General features: G+C 44.4%; 1 protein-coding gene across 1 annotated transcript in view; it reads left to right on the top strand.

The window, feature by feature from the left end:
* Positions 1-5,568: 5,568 nt before the first annotated feature.
* The window catches only part of HHIPL2 (HHIP like 2), a 27,046-nt gene continuing 14,054 nt past the window's right edge, over positions 5,569-18,560 (top strand). Inside the window, exons 1-5 of the mRNA XM_023203538.3 lie at positions 5,569-5,943; positions 9,461-10,113; positions 11,484-11,627; positions 13,615-13,946; positions 15,148-15,274. Of these exons, the coding sequence (XP_023059306.2) occupies positions 5,623-5,943; positions 9,461-10,113; positions 11,484-11,627; positions 13,615-13,946; positions 15,148-15,274 (1,577 nt within the window). The 5' untranslated portion in view covers positions 5,569-5,622. The remainder of the gene's footprint in view (positions 5,944-9,460; positions 10,114-11,483; positions 11,628-13,614; positions 13,947-15,147; positions 15,275-18,560) is intronic.

The raw sequence follows: 18,560 nt of genomic DNA, 5'->3' as shown, positions 1-18,560 counted from the left end.
AGTTCCAGCTACTGGCACCACTGCACTCCAGCCTGGGTGACACTGAGACCCTGTCTTGGAGGAGAAAAGTTAAAAGGCACATGCTATATGAAACTGTGTGTGTGTGTGTGTGAATGTGTGTATTACTGCTATGGGCTGAATTGTGTCCCTAAAAAAGAATGGTTGAAGTCCTACCCCCCATTACCTCAGAATGTGACCTCATTTGGAGATAGTTTTTACAGAGAGAATCATGTTAAAATGAAGTCATTAGGGTGGGCACTAATCCAGTATGACTGGTGTCCTTATCAAAAGGGGAAATTTGGACATAAATGCGCACAGGGAGAAGGAGCACCATGTGAATGTGAAGACAGAGCTCGGGGTGATGCATCCACAATCCAGGAATGCAAGATCGCTGGCAGACCCCACCAAGTTAGGGATCAGGCATGGAGCAGTGTCCCTTGCAGCCTTCAGAAGGAACCAACACTGACAACATCTTAATCTCAGACTTCTGGGCTCCAGAGCTGTGAGACAATACATTTCTGTTGTTTAAGCCACCAAGTTTGTGGCTGTGTTACAGCAGCCCTAGCTAATTTTTTAAAGGATTATGTTTGCTTCAAAAGTGGAAACTGAAGTGATTTCAGATACTCTGGTCCTGGCTTATAATTTCAGAGTTATTTCATAAGTTCACCTAACATTCAGTGAAAATGTGTTTTCTGTTCTTTTCCATCCGTAACTTATCTAAAAGCTCCACTCAACTTTCACTATGATATTATTAATCCCCTGCAACCAAATGTCATCTCTCCATCCTCGGGATCCCTAATGGCAGTTTGTTCCTCCCTTATTGTTACCTTAATCTTGTAAGGTAATCTTAGTCTGTAATCTTAATCTGCCTGTATTATCTTGTATTATCTATGTATTATCTTAATCTGCCTGTATGCCTGTATTATATTGTTACCTTAATCTTGTAAGGTAATCTTAATCTTGTAATCTTAATCTGCCTGTATTATTTGGATACTTTAATCCTTTTTTCTCAGAGCATAAACTCCTTGAAAAAGTTTGTTTTATATGTCAGTTTTCTGTTAAACATTTCTCTTACAGCATAATACTTCACACAAAATAGTATGTATTTGCTGAATTGACACCAAGACATCTTTGTAAAATTATTGCATGATTATTATATAATTACATATATATATATATAGAGAGAGAGAGAGTGAGAGAGACGGAGTCTCACTCTGTCACCCAGGCTGGAGTGCAATGGTGCAATCTCTGCTCACTGCAACCTCTGCCTCCTGGGTTCAAGTGATTCTCCTGCCTTAGCCTCCTGAATGTCTGGGATTACAGTCGCATGCCACCATGCCCAGGTAATTTTTTTTGTTTTTTTTTTTAGTAGGGACGGGGTTTCACCATGTTGGACAGGCTGGTCTCAAACTCCTGAGCCTGTGATCTGCCCACCTTGGCCTCCCGAAGTGCTGGGATTACAGGCGTGAGCCACCACACTTGGCTATAATTACATATACGATTATATATAAAATGTAGTATCACCTGAAATGTTACGTATTTTAATCAGAAACTCATGCTGTCACTGATCAGATTATGCCCACCAATCTTTCTCTGCTAATCTTGCAGTGACTCTGCTCAAAACAATAAGATCTCCATATTTTTCACGGCAAAGGGAAAACGGAGACATAAATGTCATGGGAAGATCGGAAAATACTCTCAGGTCCTATATGAGATGATACACTCATTCTTACATATCCCAGGGTTAGATGGTTCTGAGAAGGTAATGGGGGTGAATTCACTGGCTGAAATTAGTCCAGTGTTAATCCTTCTGCTTAAGCCTCCAGAACCATGACATTCTGTGACATTTGAGCAAATAACCCAGAAGAAATACCACAGTCAACAGTGAATCATGGATGACATTTATTTTATTTTAATTCTTTTTAATTTTGAGCCAGGGTCTCACTCTGTCACCCAGGCTGAAGTGCAGTGATGCAATCATGTCTCATTGCAGCCTTGAACTGCTGGGCTCAAGCAATCCTCCTGCCTCAGCCTCCTGAGTAGCTGGGACCACAGCCATGCACCATCACATCTGGCTAATTTTTAATTTTTGTTTTTGTTTTTTTTTTGTAGAGACAGAGTCTCACTATGTTGCCCAGGCTGGTTTCAAACTTCTGGGCTCAAGCCGTCCACCCACCCACCTCAGCTTCCCAAAGTGTTGGGATTATAGGTGTGATTCGTGTTTTAAAAAGCACCACTCAACTAGGTATACTTTTTTTTTTTTTTAGGCAGAGTTCCACTCTGTCACTCAGGCTGGAGTGCAGTGGTGTGATCTCGGCTTACTGCAGCCTCTGCCTCCCGAGTTCAAGTGATTCTCCTGCCTTGGCCTCCTGAGTAGCTGGGATTACAGGCATGTGCCACCACACCCAACTGATTTTTTTTTTTTTTTTTTTTGTATTTTTAGTAGAGACAGGGTTTTGCTATATTGGCCAGGCTGGTCTTGAACTCCTGGCCTCAAGTGATCCACCCACCTCAACCTCCCAAAGTGTTGGGATTATAGGCGTGAGCCACTGCACCCGACCAACTAGGTGTAATATCGAACAGCACAAATAGGAAAGCAGGACTATGCTGATGATCGTTTTGACTACTCCCTCCTATATCTATCTGTCTGTCTATCTATCTATCTATCTATCTATCTATCTATCTATCTATCTATCTATCTATCTTTCCATCCATCCATCTATCTGCCTGCCTACCTATCTACAGGATCTCCCTCTGTCACTCAGGCTGGAGTGCAGTGGTGTGATCACAGCTCACCACAGCCTTGAACTCCTGTGCTCAAGCAATTCTCCCACCTTAGCCTCCCAAGTAACTAGGACTACAGGTACATGCCACCATGCCCTGCTAATTAAAAAAAATTTTTTATAGCAACAGGGTCTCACTATGTTGCCCAATCTGGTCTCAAACTTTTGGGCTCAAGTGATTCTCCTGGCCTCCCAGGAGGCCTCCCAAAGTCCTGGGATTATAGGCATTAACCACACATGTTTATATTTTAAATGCAATTTGGGGCTTTCATAATCCAGAACATTGTGAGTATAGACTTGGCTAGACTGAGATTCACTGTCCCTTCTTGATGATACCCTGGCCAAGGCTGTTTCTGGCGATCAGTTGGGCAGCCAGGTAGGGCGCCCTCTGTAGCAGCACATCTGGAACAAGAAGAAACTTGGACTTCATCTGCATTTCAAATGGAAGCTTTTGCCAGTAAGGAAATTCAAGGTGGACCAGAACCATGGAAAACCCCGAAAGGAGAGTTAGCTTAAGTGCCAAATGTCCCCATGGACTTAAGCCTTGGTTCATGCCTGTTTGGGTTTGGGGCTGTGTGAGTTTGGGACTCATGTTCTGCATTTATTCATTCAACAAATATTTATCAAAACCTGTTATGTGCAAGGGATGTGAACAAAGGAAAACACATTTTTATTTTATTTTATATTTATTTTATTATTAGTTTTTGAGATGGAGTTTCACGCTTGTTGCCCAGGCTGGAGTGCAATGGCATGGTCTCGGCTCACTGCAACCTCTACCTTCTGGGTTCAAGCGATTCTCCTGCCTCAGCCTCCCAAGTAGCTGGGATTACAGGCACCCGCCACCACACCCGGCTAATTTCTTTTTCTTTTTCTTTCTCTTTCTTTTTTTTTTTTTTTGAGACAGAATCTTGCTCTGTCACCCAGGCTGGAGTGCAGTGGCACAATCTTGGCTCACTGCAACCTTCGCCTGCTGGGTTCAAGCAATTCTCCTTCCTCAGCCTCCTGAGTAGCTGGGACTACGGGCATGCGCCACCATGCCTGACTAATTTTTTCTATTTTTAGTAGAAATGGGGTTTCACTATGCCGGCCAGGCTGGTCTTGAACTCCTGACCTCATGATCCACCTGCCTTGGCCTCCCAAAATGCTGGGATTACAGACGTGAGCTACCGCACCCAGCCGCTAATTCTTGTACTTTTAGGAAAGATGGACTTTCACCATGTTGGCCAGGCTGGTCTTCAACTCCAGACCTCAGGTGATTCACCTGCCTCGGCCTCCCGAAGTGCTGGGATTTCAGGTGTGAGCCACCGTGCCCGGCCATGAAACACATTTTTAAAATACTAATGTGGGAACATATACTAAGTGAGGAGGAGTGTCCCTACAGCAGGTATAGATTTGGCAAAGGAAGGCACCCAGTTGTCCTGTGCTTCCTGGGGAAATTGTCCCAAACAGTCCTTGTTGACTCCTGGTTTTCACTGTACTACCCTCCCTCTTTTACGGTCTGAATGTGTTCTTCCCTACCTCAGATTCATATATTGGAATGTAATCGCCAATGTGATAGTATTAAGAAGTGGGGCCTTTGGTCCGTGATTAGGTCACGAGGGCAGAGGCCTCATGGAAAGGATTAGGGTCCTTATAAAAGGCCTTGAAGGAGTGGATTTGAACCATTCTGTCCTTTCCACCGTGGGAGCAACAAGTAACCATCAATGAGGAACAGGACCCTCATCAGACACTGAACCTGTTGGCATGTCTTATTTTTTTTTTTTTTATTTTTAGAGATGGTCTTGCTCTGTTGCCCAGGCTGGAGTGCAGTGGCATGATCATAGCTGACTGCAGCCTCAAACTCCTGGGCTCAAGCAGTCCTCCTGACTCAGCTTCCCAAGTAGCTGGAACTACAGGTGTGCACCACCATGCCTGGTTAATTTTCTTTTTGCATTTGTAGAGATGGGGTCTCACAGTGTTGCCCAGCCTGGTCTCAACCTCTTGGGCTGGAGTAATCCTCCTGCCTCAAGCTCCCAAAGTGCTGGGATTATAGGCATGAACCACCATGGCCAGTCCCTACTGCCTTGTTGATCTTGGACATCCCTGCCTCCAGAAATGTGACAATACATTTCTATTATTTATAAATTACAGTCTGTGGTGTTTTGTTACAGCAGCATGGACTAAGATTCCCCTTCTTTTCCTTCACTGTGTCCTCTTTCCTGTCCTTGGTCCTTACTGTGGATGCAAGATTCATGAAATGCCCTCTCTTCCTACCATTCCAAATACACACCTTGCCACATCCCAGGAGTTATGCAGCGCACCCTGCCTCCTGCCATGGCCCCTCCATATGCCCCACCCCCTTGGGGCCCTTCAGCACTGTAGGAACGATTGAAGCTTTCCTTCCACAGAGTGTGAAGTCTGGGATGATGTAATATATGGTGTTCTTGTGCTGACTCTGGGCCACTCAGCCTGTGAAGAAACAGTAAAAAAGTGTGAATTTCCGGGCATCCCCACAGCCAGCAGGAATTCTTCCCAGTTTTAAGGAATCAAGCACCTCTGCCACTGACACCATTGCACTTTTGGCTAAGCAAAGGTGTGCCCCCATAACACTAGCAGCACTAGAGTGGGGCTTCATGTTTAGATGGGTTGGGGGAAGGGGGAAGGGACACCTCCCACTGCTTTCAAAGGGAGCCCGCAGGAGGGACACTGCTCAGAAACCACCTTAGCAGGGAGAGGCGGGGAAGAGGAGGAAGCAGGAGAAAACAGGGTGGAGTGCGGAGAGGAAGAGAGGGAGGACCTTGGGCAGAGCAGGGAAGCCAACCTGAGCAAACACAGCAGCCTGCGTGTTCCCAAGGCCACAATGCTGAGAATGTCTACTCCTAATCTGTGTGGTGGTCTGCATTGCTGGGCCCCCTGGCTCTCTTCTGGCATTCTCTGCCTCTGCCTCATACTCTTATTGGGCCAGGTGGGCTTGCTGCGGGGACACCCTCAGTGCCTGGATTACGGGCCCCCTTTCCAGCCCCTTCTGCACCTTGAGTTTTGCTCTGACTATGAGTCCTTTGGCTGCTGTGACCAGCACAAGGACCGCCACATCGCTGCCCGGTACTGGGACATCATGGAATATTTTGATCTGAAGAGGCACGAGCTGTGTGGAGATTACATTAAAGACATCCTTTGCCAGGTAGTGAAAAGTGCCTTCCAGCCCCAGGGGTTTGGGTGCTGGGTTGCATGGTGTGGGTCCTGAGCAGAGGGTGCTTTGGGAGTCCAGCCCTTTAGAAGTTCAAGTGCCGGGTGCCTCATCTTTGAGCTGCCGTCTTTGGACACGCACACTGAGATGAGTGTGTTCAGAATTTGGTCTCCATGGGTTCCCCAAACCTGTCCCTCTGGGATTCTGCTGGCCCTGATTCTTCTCCAGGCTCCAGGAGAATGAGAGCAATACTCTTCCTGGAGCTCTCAGAGCAGCCATTATTTGCCACGCTCCCTCTGCGGTGCATGGCAAATAACTATTTGCATCCTCTGTGGTGCTCAGAGAGTTAGGCACTTATACCCATGGCATTTACCGAGTGCATTAAGGGAGGGAGTGGTGGCATCTGTTGGGGTCCAGTCCTTTCTCATCTGGCTGATTTGTGCCAGGGCATCTCTGGTGACACGATGGTGGCAGCAGGGGTTGGGGACTCTCCCCAGAGTTCTGTCTGCCCAGCACTCCAGAGCTGGAAGAGAGAGATGCAAGCTGCTGAGTAACAGTGACTCACAGAGTTTCTGCTTTTCCTGGTTGCCCAACAGCCAAAATCCACATCCCTGGGAGGCATCGTTTTGGTTGAGCTCAGCCTGAAAACAAGATGGGTGTAGCCTGCACACACAGACTTTGTAGGAAGAGGATATTTGGGGGGGGTTAATGGAGAGAGGTCAGCATTTGGAAAGCTGATGAAAGAGGTTGCCTGGGGAGGACCCCTCTAATGATGTTGGGGAGGAGAGACAAGAAGTCCAGGCAGCCTTTTGAACTGAGACCCCTTGGGCTTGTCAGCACAATGACTTGGCTATCCACGGGCGTCTCTTCATGACCACTGTTCCTGAACTTACTGACCACCATAACTGCCACACAAGATGTGGAGTGGTTAACTGAGCTTCCCAGAGTCCAGGAGAGAATTACAGCTGAGCCTGGCCCAGAAAGTCAGCCACCTGGGTGGCACCGCCTGGGGCTACACTCTTGGACACCACTCCTCAGCTGTTTCCTGGAGAATTAACTCTAGGATACCCATTAGGGTAGAAGCTGAACTTTTACAAGTAGCACTGAGAATGTTTATTCCTGAGATCTCCCCTAGTAAAAATGTATACCCCTGACCCTTCCCTCTTGCATAATATTTCAGAAAGTCAAAGTCAGCAGTTCTGTTGTTTCAGGGATTTGAGGAATAAGAACAATTTCAGCCAAACAATCCTACACATGTTTATTCGTTCCCATTTATAAGGTCCTCTTTCTTCCCCAACACATGTAGTGTGTACCCAGCAATGATTCTGCAAGCAGTTGTTATGATCCTCATTTTACTGATGAGGGCTCAAGAGTTTAGATGACTTACCCAAGGCAAAACAATCCTGGGGCACAGAGCTAGATGCTCAGGCTCCAAGTTTTGTGCCCTTTCAGTCACACCATGCTAAAGTATAGTAACAGCAGCACTGGCTTGTTTACTTAATGGTTTTCTGAGGTCCCCAAACTATATGCTCCATTGGAAGGAGACTGTGCGTTTCGCTCACTGCTGCATCCCAGTCAATGTAGAGAACAGTGCCTGGCATGTAAGAGAGACTCAACAGGAGGGTCACATAGGACTCTTTTTTTTTTTTGAGACAGAGTCTTACTCTGTCACCCAGGATGGAGTGCAGTGGCACGGTCTCCACAGTCAGTTGGCTGACTATAACCTCTGCCTCTCGGGTCCAAGCAATTCTTCCGCCTCAGTCTCCTGAATACCTGGGACTACTGGTGTGTGACACCATGCCTGGCTATTTTTTTTTTTTTTTCGTATTTTTAGCAGTGACAGGGTTTCACCATGTTGGCCAGGCTGGTCTTGAACTCCTGACCTCAGGTGATCTGCCCACCTCATCCTCTCAAAGTGCTGGGATTACAGGCGTGAGCCACTACACCTGGCCAGAGACCTTATGGCCTTTAATTTTCTTCCTTTAAAGTAGGGAAGTATCTGTTTAGTTACTGTGCTAATTGAGTAGAAGCAACTTTGCAAACTTTAAATGGCTGCATGAGAGTGTGCCATAGTGGTGGTTCTCTTTCCACAGCCCCCTTCTATTTTCTGGTATTGGATCCTTAATTCAGTCTCCCTTCTCTCTTTTTCCCACTCTCTGAGAGTGGACAGAATGAGCAAGGGGACACTTAAGAGTGGGTCATGTTGCTTCTTGACAGCTGCTGTAATAAGTGTCTTAAATGGAAACAGACACTCCGAGGGGAGCCTGTGAATCTCTGGGCTCCTTCTTCCCCTCTGCCCAATGACCGAAAGCTGGCTCTGCAATCTACAATCAGAGGAAATAAGAGAGAACAGGGAACTCACATATACATGAAAAACGCTGCTGGTCCTTTTGTGAAGCGATGGGAGCACATGAGATGGTTCTGCGCAGGCTGGCTGGCTCAGGAGAGTGGTTAGTGATCAGAAGGGGGCTTCTGGGCCAATAGGTGAACTCTACTGGAACGCACGGCTCCAAACGACACCCTTTGAATAGGACTTTCTTACCTTTCTAATCTCAGTTGCCTCTGCCTTCCATCACTACTGGGAGTTGCTCGTCTGCTCACAATATTCTATTTTCCTTCTAAAAAATGTTATAGTCTAGGGAGGTCTGAGTAGCAGCTACTCCTTCGGGCAAATAGTCCTCATATGTTTGTGTAAGGAGCAGGCATATTGCCCTATAGCCACAATTCAAATGTGTATAGGTTCCAGCATGGTACTTTGCATATATTAAACACTGAAATATTTTAAATAAATAATTGAAGAAATTGCTAGACACCTAATCTCTGAGAATGATACATCCAATGTCCATTCTGATAATTTTATTTTTCATTCTAAAATATTCCAAAAATATGGAAAAGCACAGAAAAATTAAATCATTAACACTGTATCTCCAACAACCACATTTGAACAAATATGAAATTTTTGCCAAATTGTTTCATATTTGTATAAAGAAATAAAATCTTAGTAGATACAGTATCCATAAGAAAATGAGGCTGGGCAGATACGGTGGCTCATGCCGGTAAATGCCAGCACTTTGTGAGATTGAGGAGGCAGGAGAATCACTTGAGCCCAGGAGTTTGAGATCAGCCTAGGCAACATGGTGAGGACGTCTCTATGGAAAATAAAATAAAATGAAAATTAAAAAAAAAAAAAGAAACAGATCTAGAAATTTAGTAATTGCTTTGAAAAAATATTCATGCATAATTTAATAAAACTTTAAATGTCAAAAACTAAGCTGAAATGTTAGAGATAGCATAGTGAATATGAGAGATTTTCCCTGCTTTCTGCCTTTCAGGAGCATTAACTGGGTAGAAAATCACAGAGAAGAGTTTTAGCAGCAGTTAGTCACAAAAACTCCAGAATCCTGACTCTTTTCCCCCGAGGACCATTTTTTCTTTCTGCTTGCTCAAAACGTGAGACAAGCGCCGGTGTGGCAGGTCTGATGCTGAGCCTGAGCTCCGCGTTCTTTTCTAGGAGTGCTCGCCCTACGCAGCCCACCTCTACGACGCCGAGAACCCCCAGACGCCCCTCCGGAATCTCCCTGGCCTCTGCTCTGATTACTGCTCTGCCTTCCATTCTAACTGCCACTCCGCCATCTCCCTGCTGACCAATGACCGAGGCCTCCAGGAGTCTCACGGAATGGACGGTGTCCGCTTCTGCCACCTCCTGGATCTTCCTGACAAGGACTATTGCTTCCCCAACGTCCTGAGGAACGACTATCTCAACCGCAACCTGGGCATGGTGGCCCAGGATCCTCGGGGCTGCCTGCAGCTCTGCCTGAGCGAGGTGGCCAACGGGCTGAGGAACCCGGTCTCCATGGTCCATGCCGGGGACGGCACCCATCGCTTCTTTGTTGCCGAGCAGGTAGGAGTGGTGTGGGTCTATCTCCCTGATGGGAGTCGCCTGGAGCAACCCTTCCTGGACCTCAAGAACATCGTGTTGACCACCCCATGGATCGGGGATGAGAGAGGCTTCTTGGGGTTGGCTTTTCACCCCAAATTCCGCCACAATCGCAAGTTCTATATTTATTATTCGTGCCTGGACAAGAAGAAGGTAGAAAAGATCCGAATTAGTCAGATGAAGGTTTCTCGGGCTGATCCTAACAAAGCTGACCTGAAATCAGAGAGGTGAGAGGTACTCATGAAGAGTCTGCTGCTGTACTGTGTTCCGAAATAATGCCCACCAGGTCTGTGAGATAATAGAGGGGAATTTTACTGATTTTACAGAACTACTCCAACTGTTGAGAAAGGAGTCACTGTGGATTGAGGACGGCCCAAGTTAGACTCTTGAGTTAAGGCTGTTTAATGGGATGTAGCCATCACCTTAGAGTTACCCTAAATAAAAACATGCTTGCCTGTCTTTACAAAGGGTAAGCAAGGACCAACAGTCATAAGGGTCTGAGAAAGAATTATAGATAATATCAATATGTGAAACATAATAGTAGCCTCTGATTATTATGTGGCCATTGCATCCCAGGCCCTTTACTTTAAATGTGGGATTTCTCATTCTAACTGGAAGCTGTGGCACAGGGCCATCAAGCTATGGCTGCATGGCCAAGTGAGCACTCAGTTTTAACTGACCCCAAGCTCATGCTCTTTCCACCCCACCACTCTGCCTTTTTTTCCCCTTCTTCTCCTTTCTCCCTTGCCTCTTTTCCCATGGTAGACAGGTTGGAGGATTGCAAAGAGCATAAAGAACTGATAGATTAACCTCTCTTAAGTGGCTCGAAAGAAGGGATGGAGCATTCTGGTAGGGCAGAGAGTAAGGGCAAGCCCTAGAAAAGGACAGTTGTTACCCTGGCTGGGTCCACAACTCATTAAATCATGATATGAAAGAAAAATGAGGCCAGGCATGGTGGCTCATGCCTGTAATCCCAACACTTTGGGAAGTTGAGGCACGCGGATCATTTGAGGTCAGGAGTTCAAGACCAGCCTGGCCAACATGCAAAAACCCTATCTCTACCAAAAATTAGCCAGGCATGATGGCACATGCCTGTAGTCCCAGCTACTCAGGAGGCCGAGGCAGGAGAATTGCATGAACCTGGGAGGCAGAGGTTGCAGTGAGCCAAGATCACACCATTGCATGCCAACCTGGGTGACAGAGCAAGACTCCAGCTCAAAAAAAAAAAAAAAAAAAAAAAAGCCTCGGGAGGCTCTCAGCCGAGGCAGGATAATTGCTCGAATCTGGAGGTGGAGGTTGCAGTGAGCTGAGATTACACCACTGCACTCCAGCTTGGATGTAGAGTGAGACTCTGTTTACAAAAAAAAAAAAAAAAGAAAAAGAAAAAAGAAAAATGAGCCATGAAAGAGTTATACCAGGAAAAAAGCATCTCAGAGCCCCAAAGCTACCTGCTTTGTGATCCTCAAAAACTCAGAAGCAGGTCTTGCCTGACTTGGCAAATCTTGGTGGCTTGGACCAGTCATTTCTGGGTATCTCAAGAGGATGTAACTTCAGCTTGTGTCAAATCCTAATGCATGGTTTCTTTTTTCTCTTCCAGGGTCATCTTAGAGATAGAAGAACCAGCCTCAAACCATAATGGCGGACAACTTCTTTTTGGCCTAGATGGCTATATGTACATATTCACTGGGGACGGGGGACAGGCTGGAGATCCCTTTGGCCTATTTGGAAATGCTCAGAACAAGTAAGCTGGACGGAGGCTGGGACCCTGTCCCTTCAGAGTGAGCCCCTGGTACGGTGTTTTTGCATGGATGTCATCAAACTCAAATCACATGCTGCAAGATGTAGTCCACTCCACTGAGGCAATGGGAGGAATGTTTGGTTTTCAGTTCCATAAATTTCAGACATAGTATATTTTGGTAGTTCATAATATTGATGCTCAATATAAGTGTCAGAGTGTTATGTAAAGGAGAATTCGGGATTTTAAAAATATCTCTATTACCAGGTCATTATTTACCACACTAATCATCTAATTCAATTCAACTCAATAATATTATTGAATACCATGTTCCAGGTGCTGTGCTAGGCCCTGGAGACACATGAGAAGAGACTTAACTACCTAGAGCCAGTGTGTATTGGGTGCTTGCAGCTTGTCAGGCACTGGTCTAAGTACATTTGAGAAGGTAATTTTAACAATCTTCAAGGGCAAGAATTTATATCTAATATCTATTTTATTAATTGATATCTCACCAACACTTAGGACAGTGCCTGGCACAAGGGAGCCTTTCCATAATTACACATGGAATGAATGAATCATATGAAGTATACATATAATACTATCCATTTTACAGACAAGCAAATGGAGGCACAGAGGTAATACAATGAGTAAGTGGAAAAAACAGAATCCCAACCCACATGATATGGCCCCAGAGCCCAGTGACGCTGTGTTGCCTAGATAAAGGTCATGTGGTCCTTCTGCCCTTTGCACCCAGTAAGCACTTGGCTTCTATTGTTCCTAGTAATAGAAATATTGAGGTTAATAATAATACAAAGCTAACATTTGTCGAATACCTACTGTGATTCAAGAATTGCATTAAACGCTATATACACAATAACTCATTTAACCCTTATATCAAAACCACACTGCAAGGTAAATAATATTTATCTAGCAATATATTTTAAATAGAGATGGGGTCTCACTGTATTGCCTAGGCTGTTTTTGAACTCATGGCCTCAAACTATCCGCCCACCTCAGCCTCCCAAAATGTGGGATTACAGGCATGAGCCACTGCACCTGGCCAATATATTAAAAATAATAGCAGCCTCTGATTATCATGTGTCCATTAGAGCCCAGACCCTTTACTTGAGTGTGAAATTTCTCATCATCATAGGAAGCAGTGGCACAAGGCCATCAGTTACTCTCCTCTGACTTTCAAATGAGGAAAGTCAGTCCCAGAGACCATAGTCATTGGCAGAGCCTCTCAAAAGCTTCTGTTCTTTTAACTGACCACGTTGTTAAATAAAGAATAAACAATGTAACTAGCTTCTTTTAAAAATTTGTCATATTAGACCAAATCAGAGAGAAGCTGTCCTCATCATTAAAATAAGAATTGAAGGCCGGGCGCGGTGGCTCAAGCCTGTAATCCCAGCACTTTGGGAGGCCGAGACGGGCGGATCACAAGGTCAGGAGATCGAGACCATCCTGGCTAACACGGTGAAACCCCGTCTCTACTAAAAATACAAAAACTAGCCGGGCGAGGTGGCGGGCGCCTGTCGTCCCAGCTACTCGGGAGGCTGAGGCAGGAGAATGGCGTAAACCCGGGAGACGGAGCTTGCAGTGAGCTGAGATCCGGCCACTGCTCTCCAGTACGGGCGACAGAGCGAGACTCCGTCTCAAAGAAAAAAATAAAATAAAAAAATAAAATAAGAATTGAAGCTGCAACTTGCTCAGGGTCAAATGGGCCAAGATCACATCAAACTTTTGCCTCGTAGTTCTTTTCGAGCCAAACATGGGGCAGTCTTAAATATCTTGTATAGATTTAAAAGAAAATCTTCAAGCTCATTCATGCTGGTACAAAAAAAAAAAAAGGAAAATAAGAAGTCCCATCTTCCCATGTGATCCTTAGCAGTCTCTTGGCATCAACTATGAGTCGGCCCTTGTGGGTTGTTTCTTCCAGTCCTGTAGCTTTCCTTGCTTACCTGATTCTGTTTCCTGGCCTTCTTTCTTTCAGAAGTTCCCTGCTGGGAAAAGTTTTAAGGATCGATGTGAACAGGGCAGGCTCAGATGGCAAGTGGTACCGAGTCCCCTCGGACAATCCGTTTGTTTCTGAGCCAGGGGCCCACCCTGCCATCTATGCCTATGGGATTAGGAACATGTGGCGCTGTGCTGTGGACCGAGGGGACCCCATCACGCACCAGGGTCGAGGCCGGATATTCTGTGGGGACGTGGGCCAGAACAGGTTTGAAGAGGTTGACCTCATTGTGAAAGGCGGAAATTACGGCTGGAGAGCAAAGGAAGGGTTTGCATGTTATGACAAAAAACTTTGTCACAATGCCTCTTTGGGTGAGTAAGAAGCTCTCTCGGTGATTTCTTGGATGAGTTGAGTGGGTTGGAGGTGGAGGTGGGGAATAAAACCTGAATGTCTTGCCCTGCAGGTCATTTAAATCACGCCTTGTTCGTGTCCTGTGGCGTAGGGCTTCTGCAATCCGTCCTCCAGCCACTCACTGGCACCAGAGACATCTTGGCAGTGGCTATTTTTAAAAAGTGAATTCCTAGACTCTGCCTCAGACCTAATGAATTTGAATTTTGGGTAGATTGGAGGCATGAGATTGACGCAGGAATCTGTATTTTAATAAGTTACCCACATTAATTTTAGGCATATTATTTTGAGAACCACTGGCAGAGCAAAATTGGTGTATGTTTTTATTTATTTCCCAACTGGTACAGGCCACTGAAATGATATTCTGCATATAGTCAAGTAAGAGGACACTTTCTTTTCTTTTTTGTTTTCTTTTTTTTAGACAGAGACTTACTCTGTCACCAGGTTGGAGTGCAGTAGCACGATCTCGGCTCTCTGCAACCTCCGACTCCCTGGTTCAAGCGATTCTCCTGCCTCAATCTCCTGGGATTACAGGCATGTGCCACCACTCCCACCTAATTTTTGTATTTTTAGTAGAGATGGGGTTTCACCATGTTAGCCAGGATGGTCTCGATCTCCTGACCTTGTGATCCGCCTGCCTCAGCCTCCCAAAGTTCTGGGATTACAGGCGTGAGCCACCATGCCCAGCCCAGGACACTTTCTAAACACCAATAATCAAGGTGTGATCTAGAAACTCCACCTGGCTCAAAATTCTAATGTTCTGACTCTATTACTACTTCTTAGTCTTTTCTTGTCCTCTAAGTTATAAAGCAGTCTTACAGACTGTGACAGTATTTTCCATATCCTTAAACCAGGGTATCTGCCATATCAACCTACAGGGAAAACTTAGCCATGTGGATTTCCAGGTCACTGCCTCATAGATGGAGGGAATTTTTGGCTTCCTCTCTGCCTGAGGATAGCAGTTAAGTAGGAAGCTTGCAAATATTGTGGATGGCCTATTGAGAACAATAAACATGATTTACTTGCTTGCCTGTCCCACTGAAGACCAAGAGGTAACGTGTTCTTCACTGAATTAGGCAACTGCATTAAAAAGTCCCCTTCTTCCTCCTTAAAGCTTTCAATTTTAGGCCACGACTCTCACTCTCTTTCCTCTCGCCTGGACAGATGATGTTCTGCCAATCTACGCTTATGGCCACGCAGTGGGGAAGTCAGTCACGGGAGGTTATGTCTATCGTGGTTGTGAATCCCCAAATCTCAATGGCCTGTATATCTTTGGAGACTTCATGAGTGGGTAAGGAAGGACTGATGTCCCTTCTCTCTCTTTTTATTTGAACACTTTTACTGAGGTATAACTTACATATGGTGAAATATAATCATGTAGGAGCACAGTTGTATGATGTTTTACAAATGTATGCACTCATATTTCCAGCAACCATATCAAGAGGCAGAACACTTCCATCACCCTAGGAGGCTCCTTCTTTTCTTTTTTTTTTGAGATGGAGTCTCCCTCTGTCGCCCGGGCTGGAGTGCAGTGGCCAGATCTCGGCTCACTGCAAGCTCCGCCTCCCGTGTTTACGCCATTCTCCTGCCTCAGCCTCCCCAGTAGCTGGGACTACAGGCGCCGGCCACCTCGCCCGGCTAGTTTTTTGTATTTTTTTAGTAGAGACGGGGTTTCACCGTGTTAGCCAGGATGGTCTCGATCTCCTGACCTCGTGATCCGCCCGTCTTGGCCTCCCAAAGTGCTGGGATTACAGGCTTGAGCCACCGCGCCCGGCCCAGAGGCTCCTTCTTTTCTATTGCCTCTCTCTCTCTCTCTCTCTGTTTCTCTCTCATACCAGGGCTCACTTTAAAGGGACAGGGGCCCAGCTTCCATCCAGCTTACTTGCTCTGAGCATTTCCAAACATGCCAAAGGGATCTCCAGCCTGTCCCCCGTCCCCAGTGAATATGTACATGTAGCCATCCTGGCCTAAAAGAAGTTGTCTCTCTGTCACACACACACACACACACACACAAACACACACACCCCGCAGCCAGAGATAAGCACTCCCACCACAGTTTAGTTTTGCTTCTGGAACTTCGTATATAAATGGAATCATTATAGTATGGACTCTTCTTCTTGTGCTTGGCTTCTTTAACTCGGCATTGTCTGTGGGATTCATCAATGTTGTTTCCATGTATCAGTAATTTGTCTTTTTTATTGCTTTGTAAAATTCAATTGTATGAATACACCACAATTTATTCATCTATTCTCTGTGTTGCTGATGGACATTTTGGCTATTCCCAGTTATGAAATATTGTGAATAACATGGCTACTATATTTTATAGTTTTCAGTGTCGAGATCTTGCATATTTACTTATCTCTTAGTGTTTGATGTTATAATAAATTCCAGTTTCTGATTGTTAATTGTTAGAATGTAGAAGTTTTTTTTATATTGAGCTTGCATCTGGCAACCTTGCTGAACTCCTTGTTCATTCTGATTGCCTTTTTATAGATTCTACCGGATTTTCTATGTGGAAGGTAATTTTATTAGAAGGTCTGTGAATATAGACACTTTTACTTTCTTTCTTTTCTTTTTTTTTTTGAGATGGAGTCCAGACTGGAGTGCAGTGGCGCGATCTCAGCTCACTGCAAGTACCATCTCCCGGGTTCACATCATTCTCTTGCCTCAGCCTCCCGAGTAGCTGGGACTACAGGCGCCCACCACCACGCCTGGCGAATTTTTTGTATTTACTTTCTTTTTTTTTGAATTGGAAGCCTGCTCTTATTTTTTAACTGGCTTATTGCTCTAGCTTAATCTCAGTGCGGTGTTGAGTAGAAGTGGGGGAAAGCATTCATTTTCACCGTCATATTGGTGTGATGTTACTGTGTGACACCAGTATGATGTCAGCTGTAGGTGATTTCTACACACCCTTTATCAAGCTGGGGACATTTTCTTTTATTTCTAGTCCTTTGAGAATTTGTATTAGATATAGATGTTGGGCTTTGTCAAAGGCTTCTTTTCATCTTTTGATGAATCATGTGGGCTTTTAAAATTTTTAGTTTCTTAATATGGTGAATTTCATCAATTGATTTAAAAAAATTGTTAGAGCAGTCTTGAATTCTGAGAAAAATACCACTTGGTCATAATGCATTATCTTTTTTTTTTTTTTGAAACAAGGTTTTGCTCTGTTATGTAGGCTGGACTGCAATGGCACAATCATAGCTCACTACAGCCTCGAACTCCTGGGCTCAAGTGATCCTCCCACCTCAGCCTCCCAAGTAGCTGGTGGCACCCAGCTAATTAAAAAAAAATTTTTTTTTGTAGAGATGGAGTCTTACTATGTTGCCTAGGCTGGTCTTGAACTCCTGGCTTCAAGCTATTCTCCCACATTGGCCTCCCAAAGTGCTAGGATTACAGGCATGACCTGCTGCCCCTGGTCCCATCCTTTATATATATATAGATTTGATTTGCTGGCATGTTGTTTGAAATTTTAAAATCTATATGCATGAAGGAATAGTGAACTGTAGTTTTTCTTTCTTGTAATGTATTTGTCAGACTTTGGAATCAGGGTAAACAGGCTTTATAGAATAAGTACTCCTGTTCAATTATCTGGAAGAGTTTGTGTAAAATAGGTATTGTTTTTCCTTATGTGTTCTTCATTCCAAGAAAAACTATCTGGGCCTAAAGTTTTCTACGTGAAAAGACTTTTAATAACAAATTTAATTTCTTTATTAGATTTAATTATTCAGTTTATCTATTTCTTTCTGAGTGAGCTTTGGTAGTCTGTGCCTTTCAAGGAATTTGTCCAGTTTGTCTACGTTGTCAAATGTATTGGCATTCAGTTGTTCATAATATTCCTTTATTATTCTTTAAATATCTATAGAAGCTATGGTGATGTCACTTGTCTTGCTCTAAATACAGCTGGTAGTTGTGTCTTCTCTTTTGTGTTTTAAATCAGTCTGGTTAGAGGTTTATCCATTTTATTGATCTTCTATAAGAACCAGCTTTTGTGTTCATTGATTTTTTTTCCTATTACTTTTGTGTTTTTTTCTATTTCATTGATTTCTTCTCTTTTTTCTTCCTTCTGCTTGATTTGGGTTTAATTTGCTCTTCTATTTCTAGTTTCTCAAGATGGAAGCTGAGGTTATTAATCTGAGACCTTTCATCTTTACTAATATATGTGTTTAGCGCTATAAATTTTCCCCCAAGTACTACTTTAGCAGTATCCTGTAAATGCTGATATATTGTGTTTTCATTGTTATTCAGCTAAAAATATTTTCTAATTTACCTTTTGATTTCTTTGTCCCATGAGTTATTTCAAAGTGAGATATTTAGTTTCCAACTACCTGAAGATTTTCCAGAAATCTTTCTGCTATTGATTTCTATTTTAGATTTACTGTGGTCCCAGAACATATTGTATATGACTTGGGGAACTATCTTGGATTTTCTGGGTGGGTCCTAAATGAAATTACAAGTGTGTTTAGAAGAGGAAGGTAGGGGGAAATTTGAAGATATGAGAGATAGAAGGTGATGTGACAACGAAGGCAGAGGGAGAAAAGGTGATGTGATGTGGGGCCATGAGTCAAGGCATAGGG

Source organism: Piliocolobus tephrosceles, chromosome 1, assembly GCF_002776525.5.
Source record: "Piliocolobus tephrosceles isolate RC106 chromosome 1, ASM277652v3, whole genome shotgun sequence".
NCBI classification, from domain to species: domain Eukaryota; kingdom Metazoa; phylum Chordata; class Mammalia; order Primates; family Cercopithecidae; genus Piliocolobus; species Piliocolobus tephrosceles.
This window is presented reverse-complemented; position numbering and strand designations above follow the sequence as displayed.